General features: G+C 54.9%; 1 protein-coding gene across 1 annotated transcript in view; it reads right to left on the bottom strand.

Annotated features, from left to right (window-relative positions):
* Window positions 1–741: 741 nt before the first annotated feature.
* COTL1 (coactosin like F-actin binding protein 1) overlaps window positions 742–23933 on the bottom strand; it is a 36657-nt gene continuing 13465 nt past the window's right edge. The window contains exons 3-4 of the mRNA XM_019413032.2: window positions 15842–15999; window positions 742–1903 (exon numbers count right to left, since the gene is read on the bottom strand). Of these exons, the coding sequence (XP_019268577.1) occupies window positions 1793–1903; window positions 15842–15999 (269 nt within the window). The 3' untranslated portion in view covers window positions 742–1792. The remainder of the gene's footprint in view (window positions 1904–15841; window positions 16000–23933) is intronic.

The following is a 23933-nucleotide window of genomic DNA, read 5'->3' on the forward strand; positions in this document are numbered from 1 at the left end:
GTCCCCCCCGGGGCTGGCGTCCCGGAAGTACGGTTCTTTGGCTCGAGGACAACCTCCGAAAGGCTGTCGCAGCCCAGCCGAGGAGGGCGCTCTCCGTCAGCCTTTCCTGAAAAGCCAGCGTGGACGGTCCTGGCCACTCGGCACATGTCACAACCCTGATGCGTCGTCACCCTCTCAAACGCAGGGCCTCTCCGCCGCCCTCCCAGATGCGGCGCCTGGGGCCCTGGGAGACGGAGGTTCGAATCCCAGCTCCGCTTTCTAGCTGGGCGGCCGCAGGTGACCCACTCAGTCTCTCTGAGCCTCAGTTTCCATGAAAGGGACACAAATGGCATCTAGTTCTTCAGGTTGTGGTTAAAAATTAAGCTACTGGGGCGCCTGGGTGGCTCGGTCGGTCGGGCGGCCGACTACAGCCCAGGGCATGATCTCGCGGTCCGTGAGTTCGAGCCCCGCGTCGGGCTCTGTGCCGACGGCTCGGAGCCTAGAGCCTGCTTCGGATCCTGTGTCTCCCTCTCTCTCTGCCCCTCCCCCACTCACGCTCTGTCTCTTTTAAAAATAATTAATTAACTAAATTTAAATAAATACATAAATAATTTTTAAAAATTTTTTAAAAATTAAGCTACTGAATGTGAATGTGCCTCTGTCCCCAGTAGCCCCATAAATGCCTCTTAGGTCCGAATAGGACAACTGCCTCCGTTGTTACAGGGAAGGAAGACGCTTCCTAAGACAAATCAGGCAAACTCGTTTCTTTTTGAAAAACAAAAAAACATTTATTTCTGTAAACTGTTTGAGGGCAGATGTTCACAGCCCCGATACAGCACAGACTTCCTACCCCCAAATGAAATGAGCAAGGAAAGAAAGAGAAAGAACGGGACGCATGAAGAAACAAGCCAATCTCATCTTCCTTTGAAAACAAAACTGCGTTTGGACGTGTGGTGTGGACCTGGGATGAACACCACTGACTTTCTGGGGCCACGCGGGCGGGGGTCCGTTCCACCGGCGGCTCGGCGGGGCCCCCCGAAAGCGAGGAATCGGGTTCTGCCCGAATCCCCACTCGGCACCCCGGCCTCCCTCCCTGGCGTCCTCATCACCTTGGGAGCCCCTGAAGCGAACCCTGAGAGATGCCAGGTCACAGCTGGACTCGGACCCGTGTCCCCACTCCGCGCCGCGCAGTGGGGTTCCGAGCAAAAGGGTAGGAACGAGCCGCTGCTGGGCAACTGTTAAGGCAAATTTTCTCTCTTCTCTTCGGTCGGAGTCAGGCTTCGATGTGTCACTGCCGGGCATGGGTAGCTTAGGCAACTCTGAATGCAGGGGTGAGGGACCCCCGGAGCACGCTTTGGGGGGGGTGGTCCGAGCCTGACGCATGGGATGAACGAGGGTGCTCCCAAGACGGCCCCCCGACAGGCGCGGCCCCCAAGCCACGCAAGGTGGTGGTGGAGAAGCCAGGCGGGCTACGGTGTAAGAGAATGCCAGGAAAGGGGGGTCACCGCAGGGGGAGCCTCAGATCTGATGATGTGCGTGGCCTTGGGATCAAAATGATTTTTCCTTAGAACGAGAAAGAGCGGGGAAAGGAAGAGGAGATAAAAGAAACATGTTCCGCGAGCTTCGGGAGATAGGGCGCAACCGGGCTTGGGAGGGCAGCGGGGAAGGGGAGGCAGGCGGCAGACAGGGAGGCGCGTGCCTCTCACTGCGTCTCCCGTCCCTGGCGGGCTGGTGGTCTGGTGGCTGAGGCCGCGGTCCCCTCCCCCGGGGGGGCAGGCAGATGACTTTGCAAGGGGCAGGGGAAGGGCTGGGGTTACTCCGTCTGGGCGTCGTAATTGGCTCCCCCCGCCTTCTTGAGCTCGCTCTTGATGAAATCTTCCTCCAGCTCCTTCCGATCGCTGATCACAAACTCTTTAGCAAAATTCTGCAAGAAAAGAACAAAATAAAACACAGAGTTCCCGCGAAGAAGGGACAGGATCTACATGCTGCTCAGACGACACACGAGCGAGTCCTGGCACCTAAAACGCTAAGAAATGATCAAAACGACAATCGCGTGGTTGCGTGGTTTGGCGAGAGAAAGAAAAACCGTGACCGGAGATCACAAAACGTGTGACATCAGGGTACGGTGTAGGCCCGAGGCCAAGGACGTGGGGCCAAAGTCAGCCCCGGTTTGAATTCTGGCTCTGCCATTTTCTGGCTGCATGACCTTGGGCAAGCTCCTTCAACTCCCCGGGCCTCAGTTGCCCTGTCTGTGAAAGACCAACCTGTCAGGAGAACAGCAGGAGAGGAGGCTGGAAAGCCCGGCTGGAACACCAGGCTTTCCAGAACAAAAAAGAGACAGGAAGAAAGACAAGCGGTGAGTAGCTTTTGCTCATTTCCATGGTGTGAATATTCCCACAACGGCCGGTTTCAGCCACAGCAAAGAGCTAAATGGGTACGGCCACTGTCCCAGCACCCCCCCCCCGCCCCCAGAGGACACAGGCTTCAACCATAACATCCCACAGGCCAGGCACACGTGGGGCACTCCGTAAATGCCCGTGGCATGAATGCGTGGAGCGGGTGACCGGGCTTATCCGATAACTCCGAGCCATGAAGAATCAACGAATCAACGGCTGTTGTGGTATGTGGGTCACAAGACTTCGATAAACAAGGAAAATTTCAGGATGGTGTAAGAGACGGTTACCAAGGTACAAGTAACAAGCCTGAAGGTCAGAAAAATCATCCCCATTAAAAAAAAAAAAAAAAAAGAAAAAGAAATCCACAAGGAAATTGTGTTAACAATTACCGCCATTATTAAGCACCTACGGGTACCAGACGCAGTCACGCGTTGGCAAACTTAAAACACTTCAGTGTGACCCAGCCAGTTCACCCCCAGAGCTCTACACGAGGAAATAAAGCACACGGTCCCACAAATACTTGTACACGGATATTCATAGCAGCATCACTCGTAACAGCCCCAAAGTGGAAACCACCCAGATGTCCTCCGAAAAACTGCGGTCTATCCACACAACGGAATATTATTCAGCCACAAAAAGGAACGAACGTCATGGTATTTGTGGGACCGTGTGCTTTATTTCCATGCCTCCAAGAACAATGACTAAACCAGGGGAACACTCAAGGTTGAGCCTCACAGTATAAAGATAAACCATTTGCCAGGCCAAGGAACTAAGACTACTAACTGGGAGGCGAGAGGGGAAGGTTAATATTTATCAAGCAACTAATATGTGCCAGGTGTAGGCTCACGCATTTTCTCACTTAATCCTCCCTCAGTAGATTAGCTGTGTTCCTTTAAGATAAGACCCACGGGTTGGGTTTGGAGAGATTGTGTAGCCCAGAAGGACTAGACGTCCTTCTGACACTCTCTAGTCCCATTCCGTCATCCTGTGCCGTCTGTCCTCACTACAGTGAGGGAACACGAGTTGGGGCAGAAAGGGGAACTGAGAATTAACGTGTTTCTCAACCTGAGCCCAAGCGGCACGGCGGGGGGGGGGGGGGAAGAGGCAGAGAGCAGACCCAGGAGGAGGAAGCCAACATCTCGAGAGGCCTCTAGCAGGAAGTCCGAAGTTCCCCTGCCTCATGATAGCTATATATGGCAATCTAAAGAAATACGAACACTCCTGTTTGTGTCTGTTAGCCATTAGAAGATTTAGATTAAGACAAGTTTGATAAGAGCCTAAGAAATCTACAGTAAAAGTGTAAATGGAGCTATGCATAGTCCAACTTAAGACCACAGGCATATGGCAAAGCAAATCACGGCCAAAATGAGGAACGATCCAGAATAATGGAACCCAGTAAAAACACGACATAACAATAAATGTAAATGAGCAAAATTACCCTCCCCCAACACAGCTATGTCTTAGACTACCAAAACCACCCCCCGAAACCCTACGCTACATACCAGAGACATGATTTAAAAACCAAAAGGCTAGTAAGAACGATGATTATACCCAACAAAAGTACATAGAGGAACAGCCCCATCGGCTCCCACTATGGGAACAGCACCTGCCCTCCAGGGGGCCAAAGGAGAGGGAGGGGGTGGAGCCACATGGAGGGGGCCCCACCAGGCCTCACAGGCCTCCCCCACACAGGATGCTCATCACCCCCAGAGGCTTCAGAGGGGAGCTGACACTTCCCCTGAGGGTGTGGACTCTACAAAAAGTCCCTGAAGGTCTGAGTCAATCCAAAACCCAACCCGCATCAACCCCCTCCCCCCCCCACCTCTGTCCCTTTCCAGCAGTCCTCAGGATAGGCCTTCCACTGGAGAGGGGGGACACCAGCGCCCCTGGGGGGGGTGGGCTTCATTGTGACATTTCAAAAAGAGGCAGAAACAGCAAAACCATATGCCCATGGGGCAGAAGCTGCAAGAGACAGAGGCATGTCCTCATTAGGAAGGACACAGGGCCCAGAGCAATGCTAACACATAGGGAATTTTTCATTTTCTAGCATCCACGGTGAAAAGAGTAAAAAACAAACAAACAAACAAAAAACAGGTGATACTTTCATAGGATTGTATCTAACTTTATATATCCCAAATACTGCCATTTGAACAGGTTACGGACATACAGAATCACTCATGGGACCTTCTACGTTCTTTTCTCCGTATTAAGTTTCAGGAACCCGGTGCACATGGCCCACCTACGGCCCAAAGCGGTACAGATGTGCCAAACCTCAAGAGCTCAGCAGCCACGAGTGGTTGGTGGCGGGGCAGGTCTAGCTAGAACAGGAAAGAGTCTGAAAGAATAATGTGTTCAGTCAAGGAGAAACATTAATCATAAAATAGCTGAGCTGAGCTGACTGGAGGCCTGGAAATGTTCATCTTGATCTGGAGTTGAAAAAAAAAAGAAAAGAAAAAAGAAACCTTAACTCTGACATTCACCCCGTCCTTTGATTGAAAAGCAGCATGAGACCCAGAGAGGGGAAGCTATTCATCCCCGGGCACACAGCAGCCTCATGGCAGGGGTCCTGGAGGCAGGTCCTGACCCTAGTCTGTCCTGTCCTCTCCCTTCCTCTGCTCCAGACTGCCCGCCCCACGACAGCCTCTGTCATACCCTCAAGGCTGCCAAAGCCACATGTCATACATAGACTTCAAAGCAAAAAGGTGCTGGTCTACAGGTAGGGTTACCTATGGTTCTAGAAAGACCTTCTTTGTCACATCTAAGAACACTCTGTCCCTGTCTGATAGCTTCCAGAAAGGGTCACTCCCCCCACTCCACCCCACCTTTTTTTTTTTTTTTTTTTTTTTTTTTGCCATGGCAGGACTTTTCCAAGGAAGAGGCCCATCCATCTAAATCTGACTCCAGGATGGCTTAGAAACCAATGACCAAGTTGAGGACACATTTGTCCCTGAGACTTTTCTCAAGTGCATATGTGTTCATATTTCAAAGATGTAAGACAGACATTCTTTCCAGCGGAAGCTTCCAATGGTCTGTTCCAAGGAAGGCAACTCTAGAGGACAGGTTAGGAACCAGGCTCTGTACACAGCCAAGAATCTATTTGCAAAGCTGGTTTAAAAAGCGCTGGGGTGCCTGGGTGGCTCGGTCAGTTAACCGTCTGACTTCGGCTCAGGTCATGGTCTCGCGGTTCGAGGGTTCGAGCCTCGCATCAGGCTCTGTGCTGACAGCTGGGAGCCTGGAGCCTGCTTCAGATTCTGTGTCTCCCTCTCTCTCTCCCCCTCCCCTGCTCTCTCTCTCTCTCTCTCTCTCTCTCAAAAATAAATAAACATTAAAAAACACTAAAACATTTTCCGATCTTTGGTTTTAAACCATGTCATTTTCAAACAGCTCCCAACTGGCTGGCTTTAAACCCCTGCGTCAATCCTGAAGCATGCTGGGTGCCGCAGGTTTGGACCGAACACAAACAAGGGGCAGTTGTCCGTTTGAATCTCCAGCAGCCGGCCCTCCCCAGGGACTTACCCCCCTCCCCCATCCCGAACTACCACTCCCCACCCCCCACTTCCCTGTCCCCCCAAGATTCCATCTCCTGGTCGGGTGGATCCGACGAGGGTGCAAAGGGCTTAGACACTCCATGAGGGTACCCAAGAATCGTTAGGTGATAGTTTGGGTGATCCTGGCTGGGTTCACCTTTGTTTGCAAGATTGCCAGGGGACTCTGAGATCCAAAGTTTCCTGAAACACTCGAGTCTGAAGGCATAGGGAGCTGGCTCGTTCCTCTTCTCTCACCCACGATGATTCCTTCACCTCCACCCTTATTTTAGTGGAGGAAAGTCCGGGGAATTCCTGAGAATAACCAAGGCAGTGACTCTGGCATCACCTCGCCCTTGGAGAGAGAAGATAGCAAATCCAGCTGCACACCCAAAAGCTGGGGTGGGACACGGGGTTAGCCGTGGGAGGACGGCCTGTCAGGGTAGAAGTGTCAGGTCTCGTACCCAGAACATTAGGACTAAGGTGGGTTGCTAACCCGTGCAGACAATGTGGGTGCAGAGGAGGGTCTGGGAAGAGAAGAGGAACGTGGAGTCTTTAACGGTGAGGTTTGTGATGTCAGCAATGCACGTTCCTACAGAGCAGGGCATGGTAAGAGAGGTGACCTTCATTGTATCCAAAGATAAGGAGAGCTAATGCAACTCACGCAACAAACACATGCTTACGAAGCACCTATTGCATAGCAGACATTCTCCCAGGTCCCGGGAAGTCAAAATTCTGGTACCTAGGGCTCTCTCTGAGAGTCTGAGCATAAAAGGAGAAGCAGAGAACTCGAAAATGCCCTAAGGGAAGCAGCCAATGGCTCTGGGCCCTGGTTTCTAGCTGCGTGAAAGAAGAGGGCTAGGCAACAGGCTCTTCTGGCACCTTCCCACCAGCCAACCTGGGTTTGCACTTAAGCCATCGGAGCGCGTGGGACAAAATTCCACCTCAGATGCCAGAATCTGATGGGCAATAGGGAAAAAAAAAACTGGCACAGAAAAGTCAACTATGGGATTAGAGCCTGGCCTTCAAAAGGAAGGCCCGTCTTCAAAAGGAAGGCCTGGCCTTCAAAAGGAAGGCCCGACGTGGCCCGTCCCAAACCCTTGCAGAGACGTGTGGGGAATAGGCTCTCTCCTCCTGTGTGTGTGAGACACAAGACAAGACACACGCTGGCCACAATCATGTATCTTTCCCCCAAGTGGGTGGAGATTAACTAGAAACCAAAGACCTCAGTGTGCTGAAGGAAAGCAGTTGGTACCCTGCCGCCTGAATCTTGCTAGGAGAAAGGACACCCTCCAAGGACCATGTGCCAGATGAAAATGCACGGCATCGAACCCGCTGGGCATTCAGCGGCAACCCCTCCTGGGCCCCCCACGCTTGCCCTCCTACAACCATTCTAAAGAGCTTCAAAGACCCAGCTTCTCAAAATCCTTCCAGCAAAGTGTAATTTACTCAAAAAGAACAGGTTCTTATAACAGCCATGAGTCATCAGAGAAACAAGAAAAAAACAAACACCAAAAGGGTACAGTCTAGTGTTCGGCAGGTTCGGGAACAAAGGCACATACGTCACCTGAGCATCTCGTGAATGATGTGACCCTCCTTCGCGGGGGAGAGAAAACAAAGGCCATGAGAGAGGCACGCAGTCAGGTTTCAGGTGGGCACGATTCAGGGAATCGTCCAACGCAGACGGATGGCAAGGAGGCATGACATCCTAGAACACGCGGTGGGTAGGTCTGGGCCAAAACCTAATAGGGACAGTTGTCCATATGCCTCGAATCCTGACCCCGGCAGGGCCACCCACCTCTTTAAAACTTGGGTGACTGCCTAGGTTCTGACCCCCGCTTTCCTGACCGTGGACACTTACAGAAGCCCGACTCCCCTCTGCCTGATGTCTGACTACGCCTACGTCCAGATCAGGAATGTGGGAAACACACGTCACTCCTCCCGCATCCACGGCAGACATAACCAATCGTGCCACTTTCCTCACGAGTCCGGACTTCGCATCAGAAGCCTCCTTAACCCAGAGCCCCAGCTGTCAACCAACTGGCAAGCACAGTGCAATCCGGGCCGGGGTGTTCAATTTCCGCCCGGTCAAAATTGTGCCCATCATTTCTTGTTCCCCAGCCACGCCCACTTGGGGGAAGGCTGCCCGGGAAATAATTCAGCAGATTTTTTTTTCCTAATTATAATATATACGCACAGATGTTCGTTGTCCGTAAACACCAGACTGTTTTCACTTTTCGACAAAAGCTGAATAAGTAAACAGCATCGCCGTCAAACCCTTCATACACATCAGGCACTTTGATAGGGTATTTTCTTTAATTTTTGCGACTCCACGCGTCAGCCAGAGATGCTCGTCCCGAACTTTCAGAGGAGGAGGCTCAAACTCAGGTTAGGGAAGTAGCCCGATAGAGGTTGCACCTGCCGAGTGCTGGGCTGGGCCTGGGAGCCACGACTCACCCCGTGCTGAGATCCTTGCCGGGAGAGCGTGCCCGTGTCGCACACGGGCACTACGCTGAACACAACAGCACGCAGACGCTAAAATGATGAAAGCACACTTACAAAGTGTTAAGAGGACACAGGTACCTCTGCTATGACTAATCACCTTCGTAAAACACATTCCATTGGCAAGGACTCCACAGGAAGCCGCAGGAATCAGACATCTCTGCGTGAGGTGAGGGATCACGGCTGATTGTTCTTTTGTGCCTTCGTTTTGTCTGAGCCACTTTAAAAAAAATTTTTTTTATGTTTATTTATTTTTTAAGAGAGAGAGAGAGCGTGGCAGACAGAGAGGGAGACACAGAATCGGTAGCAGGCTCCAGGCTCCGAGCGGTCAGCACAGAGCCCGACGCGGGGCTCGAACTCACGGACCGCGAGATCACAACCTGAGCCGAAGTCGGACGCTTCACCGACTGAGCCACCCAGGCGCCTCTGAAACGTTTTTAACAACCACAAGGCCCTGGGATGCACCACCACGGGGGAGAAACCAGGGTGCATGGGGCTTGTTCCAGAAGGGAGTCTGAAAGGCGGCATATCCAGGGACAGAAAATGACAAGATAAATACAAAAGTGAGGAGCGGTACAGGGAAGGGACAAGAAACAGGGAGGAAAGATCCAAACGACACACACAAGACGCCAGGAACAGAGACAGCTTCGGGGCGCCTGGGGGGCTCAGCCAGTGAAGCATCCGACTTCGGCTCAGGTCATGATCTCGGGGTTCCTGAGTTCGAGCCCCGCGTCGGGCTCTGTGCTGACAGCTCGGAGCCTGGAGCCCGCTTCCGATTCTGTGTCTCCCCCTCTCTCTCTGCCCTTCCTCTGCCTGTGCACGCTCTCTCTCTCTCTCTCTCTCTCTCTCTCTCTCTCTTAAATAAGCATTTTTTAAAAAACATCTGAAAAAAAAAAAGAGTACAGGCAGCTCCACAGAACCCCAACGAGAACGTGGGGTACGCGTGTCACATGTGAACAGGAACTGTCTGGACTCGATGCTCCGGGACCTGCCTGCGTTCTGACCCCGTCCCCACCACGGGGGTTAAACTGCATGCTGGTGACAGCCGAGGGGATTGCTGCGCGGGGCGCCAGGAGGCCAGCTGCTGGAGGGTGACCAGGCAGGGGCCGTGCCACCACGGGCTGGCGGAGGGCGGGGACCCGTCCGGGGCTTAGCGAGGGGCACCCAGGCCCCAGCCCGGCGGGCAGCGCTCTTTGCTTGTGACGGTGGCTTCCATTTTTGCGCCAGGCTCCGGGTGTGGGACAGCTTCCTCCCTTCCCGACTGGAGCTTGCACCTTCTTAGCAGCAGGAGCCCAGAGGGGGCCGCGGGGCTCCCCACCCTGAAGGCGGCCTCTGACCCCCGCCATCTGCTTCTCTGCCTCAACGCTCGCCTTGGCTCCTCCCTCCGAGCCTCAGCTTCCCCATCTGTATGTTGGGTGTAATAACCTCACCCGGCCCCCTCCGCGATACCCACCCACCCCCCTTCACGGGCTGCCGGGGCGTTGGATTTCCGATCAGGTCGTTTGGGTCTCAGACATAGGCCACAGGCCACAGAAAGCCCCTTTGCCCGAGCCCAGGCCCAGGTGAAACGCACGGGGCCCAGAAGGCCCTCTCCGGCTCCGAGAATAAAGGGCCTTTCCATAAACCCCGAGCTTGAAGAAGCGTACACATTTCCCGGTGAAAACGAACAGCCGAAATCCTCTGGAGGGCCACGAAGCAGCCAGAGCCCGTCCCCCGAGTGCTGGGCGGCACCGAGGCTCTGAAGGCAGAGCGGGGACCCCACGAATCTCGTCCCACGGAGGAGCGCGGCTTTCTCCCGGGCGACCCAGCCAGCTTCGCTATTGCAACGAAAGCAGAGCCTCTGGAAACTCCAGCCCCGCCGCCAAAGCCCTCCCTGAGGGTAACTGGCTTCCACAATTTAATCTGATCCTGACACCGGTTATGGAACATGTAGGAATGTTCTTCTGTCCTAGGGATACGCAGAGTAAGACACAGTCCGAAGCCAGCCCGTGTGAACAGATGTGTCTCTTTACTTTTTCGCACCTGTTTTGGTGCGTTTCCAGGTACAAGGACTGTTCTGTAATAAAGCAGGCCTGGTCCCTGCCCTCGAGATTCCTTTCGAGGGTCCTTTAATTATACTTAAATGGGACCCATGAAATTCATGGGATCATAGCAGAAACACGTGAAGGAGAAATTCTGCCTGAGGCTGGTAGGAGAATGGAGTAAAGAATGAGGGTTTTGAAGGACGAATAGAAGTTCACCAGTCACCAAAACAGAAAACTTTTTTTACATCCTTTGCATTTCCGGATCCTTTGCAACAGCTCTGTGGGCATTTGCGTTCTCTTTTTCATAACACCTTTTTCACAGGTTGTAAAGATAAAGTTACTTGCCCGAGGTCCTAAAGCAAAGAGTTATGGAGCTAGAGTATCACCTTGGGTCTCCCTCCCCCTTCAGCCCATGACCTTTTCCATTGGACACAGCAACATTTTTATTTATGTATTTATTTTTTAAACATGTTTATCTTGAGAGAGAGAGACAGCGTGAGTGGGAAAGGGTCAGAGAGAGGGAGACGCAGAATCCCAAGCAGGCTCCAGGCTCCGAGCCGTCGGCACAGAGCCCGACGCGGGGCTCGAACCCACGAACCGTGAGATCGTGACCTGCGCCGAAGTCGGCCGCTCCACCGACCGAGCCACCCAGGCGCAATTTGCGGAGTCATGATATTCCATTTCCAGAATTTTTTTTAAGGCTCTACCATCAAGAAGATGAAGTATGTCTGAAAATAAATCTAAGAGGTTTATTGCCTGCACAACTTCTCAGAGCGTTTAATGTGCCGTGTGATCCTGCAAAGGTAGGGCTTCCGACCCGCATGTGGCCTCAGAACATTTCCTTGGGGCTGAGGACTTTGGAAACGTGCAGGAGGGCAAGGTGCCAGCGTCGGGGCTCTGGGGCCAGGCAGTCTGGGCGCTGGACGGAGTGCCACCGCATCCAGGCGCTGGGAACCTGAGCAAATTACTCAGCCTCCTTGGGCCCCAAGCCCCTTGTCTATAAAATGGGGACAGTGATAGAAGTGGCCTGTCCGGCAAAGAATACACGATTGCGATATGGGACTTTTCCCTCCTGTCTGGGTGTTAGGTATATCTGGGGGGTGGGAAGGGGTCCAGAATTTAAGCCGACCCCACTCCCGGGGCTCAGGAGCCATCAGAGTACACATTAAGCTGATGGTTGCAGAGTCCCTGAAACGTCGGTCCTTCCTGCCTCCCCTGCCCCTTGGGGGAAACAACACCGCTCTCCTCTGCCCAGGCTGAGAGCGGAGACGCGCCCTCTGGCTGTTCCCACTCCGGAACGTTCAGAGGACATCAAAAAATAAATAAAAGGATCACGTGAATAGAGACATTCTGCAAGGCAAGCACGACACATCAGTGACAGAGTCTGATCCCAGTCAAGACAGCCTGGCCCAGCACGGACAGCGGGCCCCGGACAATGGTGGCTGCATTGTCCCCGTAATCCCCCACAGGCGCCAGAACAACGGGCGCTCCTGTGCGGCAGACGACAGCCGCGGCGAGGCAGCCACGCGTGCTGTCCCCTCCGCGCAGCCCCCGGACTCAAGCCCGGGCGTCGCTACTGTCCGGCCCGACCCGCCCGGAAGCTCGTCTTAGCCACGCAGGCGCCCCAGCGCCAGGACATTCCGGCGTCGTTGATGGCGGAGACCGTGGTCTGAGAGGCAGATACCACTTTACTCCCGTTCTTGGACTTCAGGGGACCGGGAGGCCCAGAGAAAGCAAGCAACGTGCCCAAGGCCGCCCAGAGCTGAAATCTGAACCCACAGCGCCTCGCTCAAAAAGCTCCGCCCGTTCGCCGGACAAAGCGAAATGAGGTTCCTGTAAAGGTATGATGCCATGGACCAAGTAGCACTTTTTTAAAATGAAAACACTAAAAAAAACAAAAATAAAAATAAATAAAATAAAATGAAAACACTTCGGGATACGTCCAAGCAGAATATGACCCAGCAAATCAACCCACTCAACCCTTCGTTTTATCAGTGGGGAAGTTGTGGCCCGGGAAGGGAGAGAGGCTTGCCTGTGGCCAGGCAGGCAGCATAAGGACCCACCTTTCTCGATTCTGGTGCCTCGGTGTCAGTTTACACGGCCTGCGTTTCGCGCCAAGTGCAAGGCCGTGGGGATGTTACTTCCATTGCAATAAAAGCCAAGGGTGTACCGAAAATCTTAAGTCCTAGAGTCAGTACGCTCAGTCTTCCCCTGGAAATCATGGCAAGAGGCAGTTGGGGAAGTAACACCGTCCACAAGACGCAGAATCCAGAGTGTCCCGTCTGGAAGGCCCCTCAGCATCGCAGTCTGAGTCTCTATTAGACAGAGGGGACGCTGGTACCCGCACCAGGATCGGCACGATTTTAGCGGCTGTCGAAAGACACCATGAGGCCCGCATGACTGACCCTTTGGGACTTACATGGCTGTATTTGCAACTGTCGGATAAGCGCGAGGTATCGCGATAGCTTCAGATACTAAACCCTTTTAAATGCAAGAGTGGAACACACAAAGGGCAACGGTCAAGATGCAACATGGCACCTGCAGGCCAAGATGGCGTCCCAGCTCCCCCACCCAAGTGACGTTCATCGGCATCCCTTTAACACGAAGCCCCGCCTCCCTGCCCATAGGATGTGCATGTGACCTGAGCTGAGCCAATCAGGGTCCTTTATAAGGGAATGATTGACACCGAGGGCTCTATCTTCCCTTGGGCTCAACACCCAGAAGAACCACCAGAGCCTGGACCACTTCTGCTGTACAGAGGCCGCCGAAGGCTAAACTCAAGAGAAAAGACAGATGAGGGGAAGCTATTGCTTGAGCCCAGAACCCAGCCACACCTAAAGCCCAGTAACCCTGCACTTCCCAGTTTAGAGAGTCAGGCAATTCCCTTTTTCGCTTTCACGTCTTTGAGCTCGCCAACCAACGGATGATGGCCAAGAGTCCCAAGTGAAACTCCCCACCAAAGAATTCTATTTCCCCAAATCACCCTCGGTCACTGGCTCACTGAGCCAAACTGGGACGAGCACTAGACCCAAAAGGAACTCTCCCGGAGCTCTGCTCACGGAGACGGAGATTCCCTTGGAGGTGATGGAAAAGTTCTGGAACTAGACAGGGGTGATGGCTGCTCAACGCTGGAAATGTGCTTCCAGGCCACTGAGTCATAGGCTTTAAAATGGGTAAAATGAGGGGCGCCTGGGTGGCTCAGTCGGTTAAGCGGCCGACTTCGGCTCAGGTCATGATTTCGTGGTCCGTGAGTTCGAGCCCCGCGTCGGGCTCTGTGCTGACAGCTCAGAGAGCCTGGAGCCTGTTTCAGACTCTGTGTCTCCCTCTCTCTGACCCTCCCCCGTTCATGCTCTGTCTCTCTCTGTCTCAAAAATACATAAACGTTAAAAAAAATTTTTTTTAATAAAATAAAATGGGTAAAATGAGGGGTGCCTGGGTGGCTCAGTCGGTTGAGCGTCTGACTTCCGCTCAGGTCATGGTCTCACAGCCCGTGAGTTCGAGCCCCGTGTCGGGCTCTGTGCTGACAGCTCGGAGCCCGGAGCCTGCTTCGGATTCTGTGTCCCCCTCTCTCTCTGCCTCTCCCCTACTCGTGTTCTGTCTGTCTCTCAAAAGTGAATACACATTAAAAAATAAATAGATTTCTTTAAAAAAAAAAATAAACTAAAATGGGCAAAATGAGCAATTTGATGTTATTGAATTTTTACCCCAATTATTTTAAGTGGAAAGGAACACGGAGCCCTGCGAGATTCAGAAGATTGCCCCACTGGACGTCACCCAGGCAAGGCGCTCTCTCCCGGGCCGCCGAGGGGAGAGGAATAAGCGTGCAAGGAGGAATTCGGCGGGAGACCTTTGGCCACGGAACAGGCTGCCGCCATAAAGGAGACCCCTGATGGCCGGTTGACCATTAAAACGGCCCTGGTTTGAGCAGGTGGCTTTCCAAAGCGAGGGTCCATGCCGGACAGGGTGCAGCCAGTGATGTTAACCAGTAACGCGGATCAGAATGTGAAATCAACGACATGCATTAAGCACATACTATGTCCCAGACACGGTGCTAACCCGTTTCTGGAAGGTAATCTGACACCTCGCACCTTTTTAAAATGATTTTCGTGTCTATTAAGTCTGGAACCCCGCCTCCTGAACATGTACCCTAAAGACATAAGTCAGCGGGGGAGGCAGAGGAGCCGTGTGTATGAAAAGGGTGGTTGGAACGTTATCTGTGAAAATAAAAACTGGAAGCAACTCGATGGGCCAACACCAGGGGAACATTTGGCCCATGACGATGCACTTGGCAAAGGAACACTCAGCCACCAGAAAAACGCGCATCCCGGAGCCGGCAGCCACATCATTTAGGAGATGCCCCCTCGCGTGCGATTTGCAGGCTGTGACCGCGGGGATGCGCAGAGCTCGGTGGGAAAAAATGGGCCACGATCATGCAACGGAAGGACTTCTTTTTCTCTTTCCTAATAGAATTTGCTAAATCAACGTTTTCCGCGAGGGATGATTTTAGATTCACAGAAAAGCTGCAGGAGACAGTACGAGAGCTCCCACACACCCCACACTCTGTTTTCATGAGGCTTACGGTCTTCCGTTGCTGCGGTACGTTTCTCGCAACTGAGAAGCCCACACTGACGCGTTACCATTAACGAAACCCCTGACCCCGTTCTGATGCCACTGGCTTTTCCGTGCCAGGATCCGATCCACGATACCGCGTTCCGTGCGGCCTGTTTTGGTGCGTGTTGCTGGTTTGGGTTTTTACAACGCAGTGGCTTTTCACACATTCGTGGATACGTGCAAGCATCACGCCAGTCAGTTCAAGGATATTTTCATCCCCTCCGAAGGAAAGCCCATACCCGTCCGTCCGCCATCATGTCCCGATCGTGGGCTTTGAGAAACCCTTTTGCGAGACGGAGAACACTCCGGGAAGGAGAGAGCACTCCTTCGCCTCCCTTCCCCTGGATTCTCTTTCTGGAATTCAGATTTTCTCTTCTCAGTGTGATCCCAAGCCTTAGCCCCAAACGAACCACCTCGGAAGCTTCCACCAGTACCGATCTGTGATATGTCCGCTTGGAAACAGAAACCCTCTAGGGGAAGTGTCAGGAGCTCGGAGACAAAACCAAGGGTATTCCCACCTCCCCCTCTTCCTGCTGATCTAGCAAGGACTGGGGGATAAGTGTTATTGAGTACCTACTGTTTGCCAGGCACCGTTCAGGGAGGCCATGCATGAAGGTGCCCATTGGGTCGTCAAGGCCACCACTGGGAGCCAACCATGACCACCCGCGATCCAAGCAGGCACAGAGATGTGGCCCAGCCTGCTTTCAGTCACAGGCGCCAACCCTGGCCTGCTCTGTCCCTGGGGACGGCGACCCTGAGTGGGGCGTGACCCGCCCAGCCTCGGAAAGGGCACAAAGCCAATTACCTGCACCACCTCCTTCACCAGGGTCTTGTCCGTGCCCGTTTTGGCTCGCTGCAGCCCGCTGACGTTCTCACCAATCCACGTGATGAGGGCAAACTTGGACCTCTTGCTCATGGCATCCCCGGTGGTGAAACGCACGAAGGCGAACAATCGGACGTCATCTGCCGGGACAGCAAGGAGAGGGCACGGGGCTCAGTTAAAACGTCCCAAGACGGTGTCCCCGGGGAGCAGCCACGAGCCGGAAGGCACCCAGGGCAACGTGGCAGGCGCTCAACACGGACCTCGGCCAACATTCCCTCATTAAAAAAAAAATGTTTATTTATTTTGAGAGAGAGAGAGAGAGGAGAGGGCACGAGCAGGGGAGGGGCAGAGAGGGAGAGAATCCCAAGCAGGTTCAGCATTGTCAGCACGGAGCCCGATGCGGGGCTCGATCTCACGAATCAGGAGATCATGACCAGAACTGAAACCAAGGGTCCGATGCTTAACCGACTGAGCCACCGGGCGCCCCCGACATTCCCTCGTTTAATCCAGCATTGCCACCACAGCCTCCGAGGCCCAATTCACAGCTGGGAAACGGGGGTTCAGAAGGAACACGTGATGCTCCCACGGCCACATGGGCAGTTCGAGGCCATGCTGGGATCTGAACCCAGGCCTCTGTGGCCACGACCCCTGCAACCTCCATTCCCCACCCCCCCGCCCATCCCTCACTCGCGCAGGGAAGGGCTCAAATTCTGGATCTTATGTAGGGAGACCTTCCTCAAGTCTTCTGAGCCCCGGAGGCCCTGCTCGGAATAGGAACTGAGCTGCGGGGTGGGAGCTGGGGGGGATCGCGTGGCCCCGATCTTGCTGTGGGATACGGCTCCAGGACCGCGGGCCACGTCTAGCTCACGGCTGGAACTCGCTCTTTACGGTGGGGACCGTCCTGAGCAGAATCCCTGGCCTCCACTCGCTAGATGCAGGATCACCCCTCCGCCCCCGGGACAACAACCGTCCCCTGGGGGGCGGAACCGCCCCTGGCTGACGATGACCTTCTAGACAGTCGGGGTCCCCATTTGATGAAGCCCCTCTTTGTGTTTTCCACCGAAATTCTGTGTTTTTCACTGAGGAAATCATAGACCCTTACTCAGCTGGGTTCCCAAACGGTTCATATTTTAATCGCGATGATGGCGGAGAGCTCATCTCAATCCCTGGCTGGAGACGCCCGCATGGGACTGTTCTGGGCAGGGGGGCTCCTCTCCTACTAGCTGCTCGATCAGCTTTTCCATCCATGCAGGGCTTTTGGCTGCCGGCTGTAGGATTCCTCAGGTTCCCAACGACAGCGGGGAGCTGTGCTTCTGACATGTCCGTGTGTATCTGAATCGCTCGGGGATCCTGCTAATGTGCAGATTCCGAGGCCTCGGGTCTCGGATGGGGCCCCGGGGCCTGTGTTTCTAAGTGGCTCCCCGGTGACACAAACGCTGCCGGCCAAAGGACCACATTTGAGGCCTTTTTTTATTTTCCTGTATTTTTCTGAAAACCCAAGGCATCTTCCTTCCTAGACTTTCCAGGTGCTTCTGTGCTGAATCCCACACAGCATATATAGGTTTAGGCACCAAGGTCACACGCCCTCTGGGTGTAAAGGCGACAGTCTGGGGCTGATTAAATTCTCTGCCTCGTTAGGACCTCAGAGCCTGAGCACAAGTTGGCCAAGAAGCTGTCTGGAGGGGCAACCACCTGTCACAAGGGAACCAAGGAACACGGTCCTTTGCAGGCCACGGACTCCTGACCCAGACACTAGAGGCCAAGCCAGGAGGCTCCACGGCATCGATTTCTTAAAGGACACGGAACCACCAGTCACAGTTCTGAAACACGTTCATGCTTCACCGTCTCATTTGGTCTTTGTTAAGTTTTATTTCTTGTTTGTTTTTTTTTTTCTCTTTGAGAGAGAGAGAGAGAGAGAGAGTGCAAGCAGGGGAGGGGGAAAAAGAGAGAGAGAGAGAATCCCAAGCAGGCTCCACGCTCAGCACCGAGCCCGATAGAGGGCTCGATCCCACAGCCCTGGGATCGTGACCTGAGCCGAAACCAAGAGTCGGACGCTCAACCCACGGAGTCACCCAGGCGCCCCTCATTTGGTCTTTATAATGAGCCCGTGAGGCGGGCAGTGGGGGAGGAGGGGACGTCAGCGTCTTCTTCATCAACATGCACTCCACCCTGTGACAGATGAGGCTCAGAGGTCATGCGATGTGCCCAAGGTAACGCATCCTGGCCAAGGGGGCTGCAGGCCGAGGCCTGGGTGGCTTGGGCGTGCCTGCCCAGCCCCCTTCCTTTGGGGAACTGCCCCCACCGGCCACGGGAGTCTGGCGGACACCCACTGGGGGACCCACCCACGGGGGTCCAGGGGGACAGAGAAGGACAGTCTCAGGGACACCGCATGGTCAGATCGACAGGGCTTGGTGACAGACTGGCCACGGGAGGAAAGGAAGGAGTCCAGGGGCTCCCACGTGGGGGTGAGACCTCTATCTCGTACCCTCACGGACCCTGACTTAATCCCCAAACACTGAGCCTCCGCTCCCTCCTCCGTAAAACGCGGTGAGTTTTTTGTTTTGGGTACTGCCTGCCCCCGCCCCCCCTTTTTATTTTTAAGAAAAAAAAGAAAAAGCCGCAGTGAAAGATAAAAGTCACCACGTCAACTATTTTAAAGCACACGTTCAGTGGCATTTAGTACGTTCACAGCGTTGTGCAATCACAGCCCCTACCTTGTTCCAGAACACATGCCTCTTCCCCAAAAGGAAACCCTTTCGCCCACGACAGTCGCTCCCCGGCCCCCGTCCGCCCGGCCCTAAGCAACACCAAGCCGCTTTCTGTCTCCGGATCTGCTTGTTCGGGGCATTTCACGTAGATGGAATCACACTGCCCGCGGCCTCTGGGGCCCGGCTTCTCTCCCTCAGCAAGTTCAGCCCCCGCGGTGGCCCGATGGGTCCCTTCCACGGCCAAGGTCTGCTCCTCCCACATCCAGCTGCTGAGCCACGTGTGGGATCCTTCCAAACAGGGGACCACATCACTAGTCGCCCACGGGGATTAAATACCACGGGGGCCCGCCCGGCCCGCCACAGCGGAAGCCTCTCCCTGAAGCTGTGGCCACAGGACGGAGTGCGGGAACGAGGCGGCGGGTCTGAGGACCCGAGTGGACGCAGCCACGCGGGATGTCTGGGTTCCCGTGGCTCCAGCTGGATCCCCACCCCCCCGTCGCCGGCCAGAGCCTCCACGTGGGAAAGTTGCCTGTCCCAAGTGCCAGCCCGGGGCCTGGCGTGAGACAGGCCCACGAGCAGTCAGTCACCAAGGGCGTGGGGAGCCCGGCCTTTGCGGACCTTCCAGAAGTGCAGGCCAATGTCATTTACATCCTCGTGGCAGCGGGGGACTGTTTGCCCGGGTGGCCGCTGGGCGCTGGCTTATCTGACACCAGTCTGGCCAACAAGACTGCTGACGTCTTTGAAAATTCGAGAGTCCCGTTACGCCTGCAAATGTTTGCTGCTCCCGATCGGGCGTGACACCGGGAAGTCAGCTGAGCCTGCGCGGGGAAAACGCGGTTGGTCGGGGCGACGTTTTCGCAGCTGCCCACGCAGACGCGAAGCCTCTCTCCCCCTGCTCTAAGCCCATCTTGACCGCAGACTGGTTTGTGCAGGGGGAGGCGGTCGTTCGTAGTCTGGGCCGGGCCACCTCCTCTCCTCCAGACACACGGGGCCGACCTGAGACACACACACACACACACACACACGCACGCGGCCACAGCACCGCAGGGGCGTGGAAAACGCCACACCCCTCACTTCTGTCCCGCTGGCACCCGCTCACACACAGGAAAACGTGGGTGCCTCCACAGAAAGGCAGCGCTAAGCCTCATCGTAAATGTGTGTGGTGTGTGTGTGGGGGCACACGTGTGTGGACCAAGAAGGACACTGGCCGGGAGAACGTTACTACTCGACGTTGCCATCCCTCTCATGGTGCCAGCCGGTCCCCAGGGGGCCAGGGGCACACCTCTGGGGCCTGAGACTGGGGAGCCGAGGGTGTGGGCAAGCCCAGGGGGGGAAGCCGGGCCCAGACACTCCCACAGCACGCGGACCCCCGCACTCCCTCTCCCAGAGGCCTCAGCCCAGCCGTCTCCACCGGCCGCTCACGTTCAGCCTTCTGCTCCCCGGCCCGGCACCCAGGCGAAGAGTCCAAGTTCCGGAATCCAACAGAAGCTCCCCCGACTTCGTACCAGCTCTGTGACCTGGACCAGACGCACGAATGCCCCTAAGCCTCAGTTTCCGCACGCGCACAGTCATGAGGCGGCTGAGGGGGCTGCAGGAAACAGAGGGCGTGTGACGGGCGCGGCTCATGGGGAGACCGCTCTTTTTCTATCCCTACCTTTCCAGTTCCAACGGGCATTTCCGGAGGGCCTACTATGTGCCAGGCACAGTGCTAAGCACGGGGGGCGCAGATAAGACGAACGAGGGTCCTGAGGATAACAGGAGCCGTCTGCTGGGCACCGACGACGGGCCGGGTACCGTCCTAAGCTTACGCGTATTGGCACATCGCTTCGTGCCGAGCTCTCTGTGAGGTCTCCACTGCTCCCGGGCCCATTTTACAGCCGAAGACACTGAGGCTCAGAGAGCTAAAGTGGTAAGAAGCCAGACAACGCTGGCCCTTCCCGTGGGAGCACTGGTTAAGCGGAGGACGGTTCTCGGAGCGGGGGCCCCCGGACCAGTCCAGTCAGCACCCCCCCCCCCCCCGCCCCTCCAGGAAACCATGAGCACGTGGTTGCCCGGGTCCACCCCAGACCTACTGACTCACAAGCTCTGGGAATGGGGAGTGGCAGCCAAGCCCCTGGGGGATCTGGGTGCTTCCAAAGCTTGAGAACCACTGACCTAGGGAGGGTGGGGGAGGGGAGGAGCATTCGTGCCAGCGCTGGTGGTAAAGGCGTGGCAGGAGGTTTCAAGGGCAGAAAAGCTTCAGTGCCCCGAGCCCAGCCCACCCCCTCCCTTCCCACCCACACTTCTCTGGTTTTGAGGAAGTGATCGTGAAAAGGAGCTTCCTGTATGGCCTGGCTTCGCATCATCATAATTTACAGACTGATTGTGCCTCAGGCATCATTCCCAATTTGGGGCTGTGAACACCCACTCCTTCTCACCCAGCGAGAACCTTGGCCATGAAAAGACGGCCCTCCCATGGTGTGAATAAACCCCACACTCAAAAGAACTTAACCTCTGGGTGGCCTACAGAGCCTCACAGTGTGAAAGAGATCCCACCAGCCCTAAGGCCCCATCAGCTCAGGGCAGAGCAACACCGGGCAGGGTCCACCCGGTTCCATGTTCCAGTTCTCTCTTCAAGGTCTTTGCTTTCATGTACTTAGCAAGTTAATACACAACGTGAGGCTGCCATTGCCAAGTTCGTGGGCACGGCCTGGTGCAGAGTAAGCGCCCAGAAATGCCGCTGTCGTCACCTTGGGCTCTCTCCTCCATCCCCCTCGTTGCCTTGGGCTCTCCTCTCTCACCCCCTTCTGGGCCTTGCATTTCCCTCCTTTCTCTCCCATATGACCACCTTCACCCCTCACCACCTGCCCCTGTATTTCCTTCTCTCACTCTCTCTGTCTGGGGCTGGACTGGCAGGAAGGATTCAGGAGCGAGAGTAGACATGGCAAGAGGACAGGGGGCATGATGCTAAGCACTTAGGACAGGGTGGCTGTGGAAGGAAACACAACGAGAGGAGATGACCACACAGGGCACAGGAACAGAGGGAGGAAGGAAGGAGGAGTCAGACTTCGCTGGCATCGCCACGGCCACCAGGATGAACCATTCCGTATTTTCCCAAAAACTGTGAATGGCACAGAATCTCCACCAAGCTCTCAGGGACTCTCCTGCCCTCTCCCCACTGATTTGAAATCCGCCCCCCCTCCCCCCCGCTTCAGCTCAGGTAATCCTGAGAGGCAGATTCTGACCACCCCACCCAGCATTGTCAGCAGGGGGACCCCAACACGGGGTCCACACTGACCAAGGGCCCCCACCTTCTCCCAGAAGGGACCCTAGTCTTCCCCTCTGCCTCTCCTTGAAGCCAGCCCTGGCTGGAAAGGGACAGAACCCAGAGGAGACTGAGGATCGTTTGCAAATGCTTTAAACAATTCTTTTCCATTTCACACAAAACACAAAGCGGACGATCATGAGAAGTACGAATAAGCCAACGATAAGGGTCTCACCACCTACGTAACCCCCTAAGTAGACGCTCTGGCATGTGCCCGGTTTATCTATTTAGGTACTTTCACATCTGTCCACTCGGTGTTATCTCCCACGGCATGAGGCACTTCGTGGGCACTAATACACATCTGCTGGCCAGCAGAGGGACAGAGAGAGCACACGCATCATTTCGTAACCTCCATCCAACAGTGAACTCGCTCTCAAGAGCGAGTCAAAAGAAAAGGGAAGGAGAAGCGGGGAGGAAATTGCCCCAGAGCGCGACATGATTGCAGCTTGCTCTAAAGCTGACCTTACCTTATATAGACTCCCTAAGAAGTTATGCAAACAAGGTTCATGTAAGGAAGAAAACAACCCACACACCAAAAAGCTGAGCTGTCAGCTTCCACCAAGAGAGCTCCCTGGAGTGGGTGCGGGAGGAAATGGGAAAGAATTCGAACATCCTGCTGCCTGGGGCCGGGGGACAGCTGGACAGGGACGACAGCAGCCCTCCCACTCCCTTCCACGGGGCTGCTCACAGGGGTGGGGGGTGGGGGGACAGGCATAGTCGGGGGAGGGGAGCCCAGGCAGTAACGGACGAGGACCTGGGAGGTGGAGAACGTCCTCTCTAGGAGTCAGAGGACAGGGGGCTTGGTGGCTGCCCCCGGGAGGGGACTGAGGCCTGAGGCTGATAGGAACGAGTTCCTCCCTTGACAGGAGAGACCTGTCATTACTGAAAAGCCCCATGTGACTCACACTCTCTTTTTCAAGGTGGTTCTTAACTGTTTGCCCTGATTGGTTAAACACACAACAAAAACCCTCCTGTCCCACTCAAAAAATTTGGGGGAAATACTAAGCACAAAAAAAAAAAAAAGAAGAAAGAAAGAAAGAGAGAAAGAAAGCCCATTACCCTAGGAATAAGGCCCCTGTTCACATCTTGGTTCATTCGTCACAGAGCAGGCATGGAGACTGGATTTGATTACGTGCTCTGTGCTGTGGGTCCGTATATAGAGGGTCCACACCTGCCGTCTGAGATCTGCTCCCCCATTCGTCAAAGGGAGGCTTTTTAAAAACTGTTTTTTGATGTGTATTTTTGAGAGAGAGACAGCGCATAGGCAGGGGAGGGGCAGAGACAGCGAAGGGGACACAGGATCCGCAGCAGGCTCCAGGCTCTGAGCTGTCAACACGAGGGCCTGATGCGGGGCTCGAACCCACGAACCGCGAGATCCTGACCTGAGCCGAAGTCGGACGCTCCACCCACGGAGCCCCCCAGGCGCCCCTCAAGGCGGTAGACTTCTCCAGGGATTCCTGACTCACTGCGGTTCCATTACACGCGAGTGACCCAGCTTTCCCACTCTGGCAGAAAACAGGAGAAAATGGAGTACACGACAGCCAGAGGGAAGGCAAGGTGATTACTTCGGTAGAACCCTCCGGGAGCGGGCTGATCTGGATACCCAAATTGTCAGGGTAGCTGAAGGTTCTCCCCAGATGACAAGGCACCGGAACTTTCTTGCTGTCTTTTTTTTTTTTTTTTGATGGTTAGTTTTACTTCCTTAAATGGAAGTCAGCATGCTAAACCCGACGGGACCTTCTGACTTTGAGAACAGAGGCCACAACCAGGTCCCGGAGGCAGAACCCACTCCTACAGCACCTGCAGCGAGACACCGTGGGGACACTGAAGTGTCTGACTGTCCCAGCACCACAGTCCCCTGTTGTGCCCCGCTCTGCATTCTTGCATCTGTTTTTGCTGTCGGTCGTCGTGGACACGTATTAACAATCTGTGAAGAGGGACTTTGCTCAAGAAGACACAGTCCCTCGGGCGCCTGGTGGGGGGGGCTCAGTCGGTTAAGCGTCCGACTTCGGCTCAGCTCATGATCTCACGGTTCGTGAGTTCGACCCCCGCGTCGGGCTCT

The sequence above is a fragment of the Panthera pardus genome, unplaced genomic scaffold (genome assembly GCF_024362965.1).
Source record: "Panthera pardus isolate Hobbes unplaced genomic scaffold, ASM2436296v1 HiC_scaffold_19, whole genome shotgun sequence".
Classification (NCBI taxonomy): domain Eukaryota; kingdom Metazoa; phylum Chordata; class Mammalia; order Carnivora; family Felidae; genus Panthera; species Panthera pardus.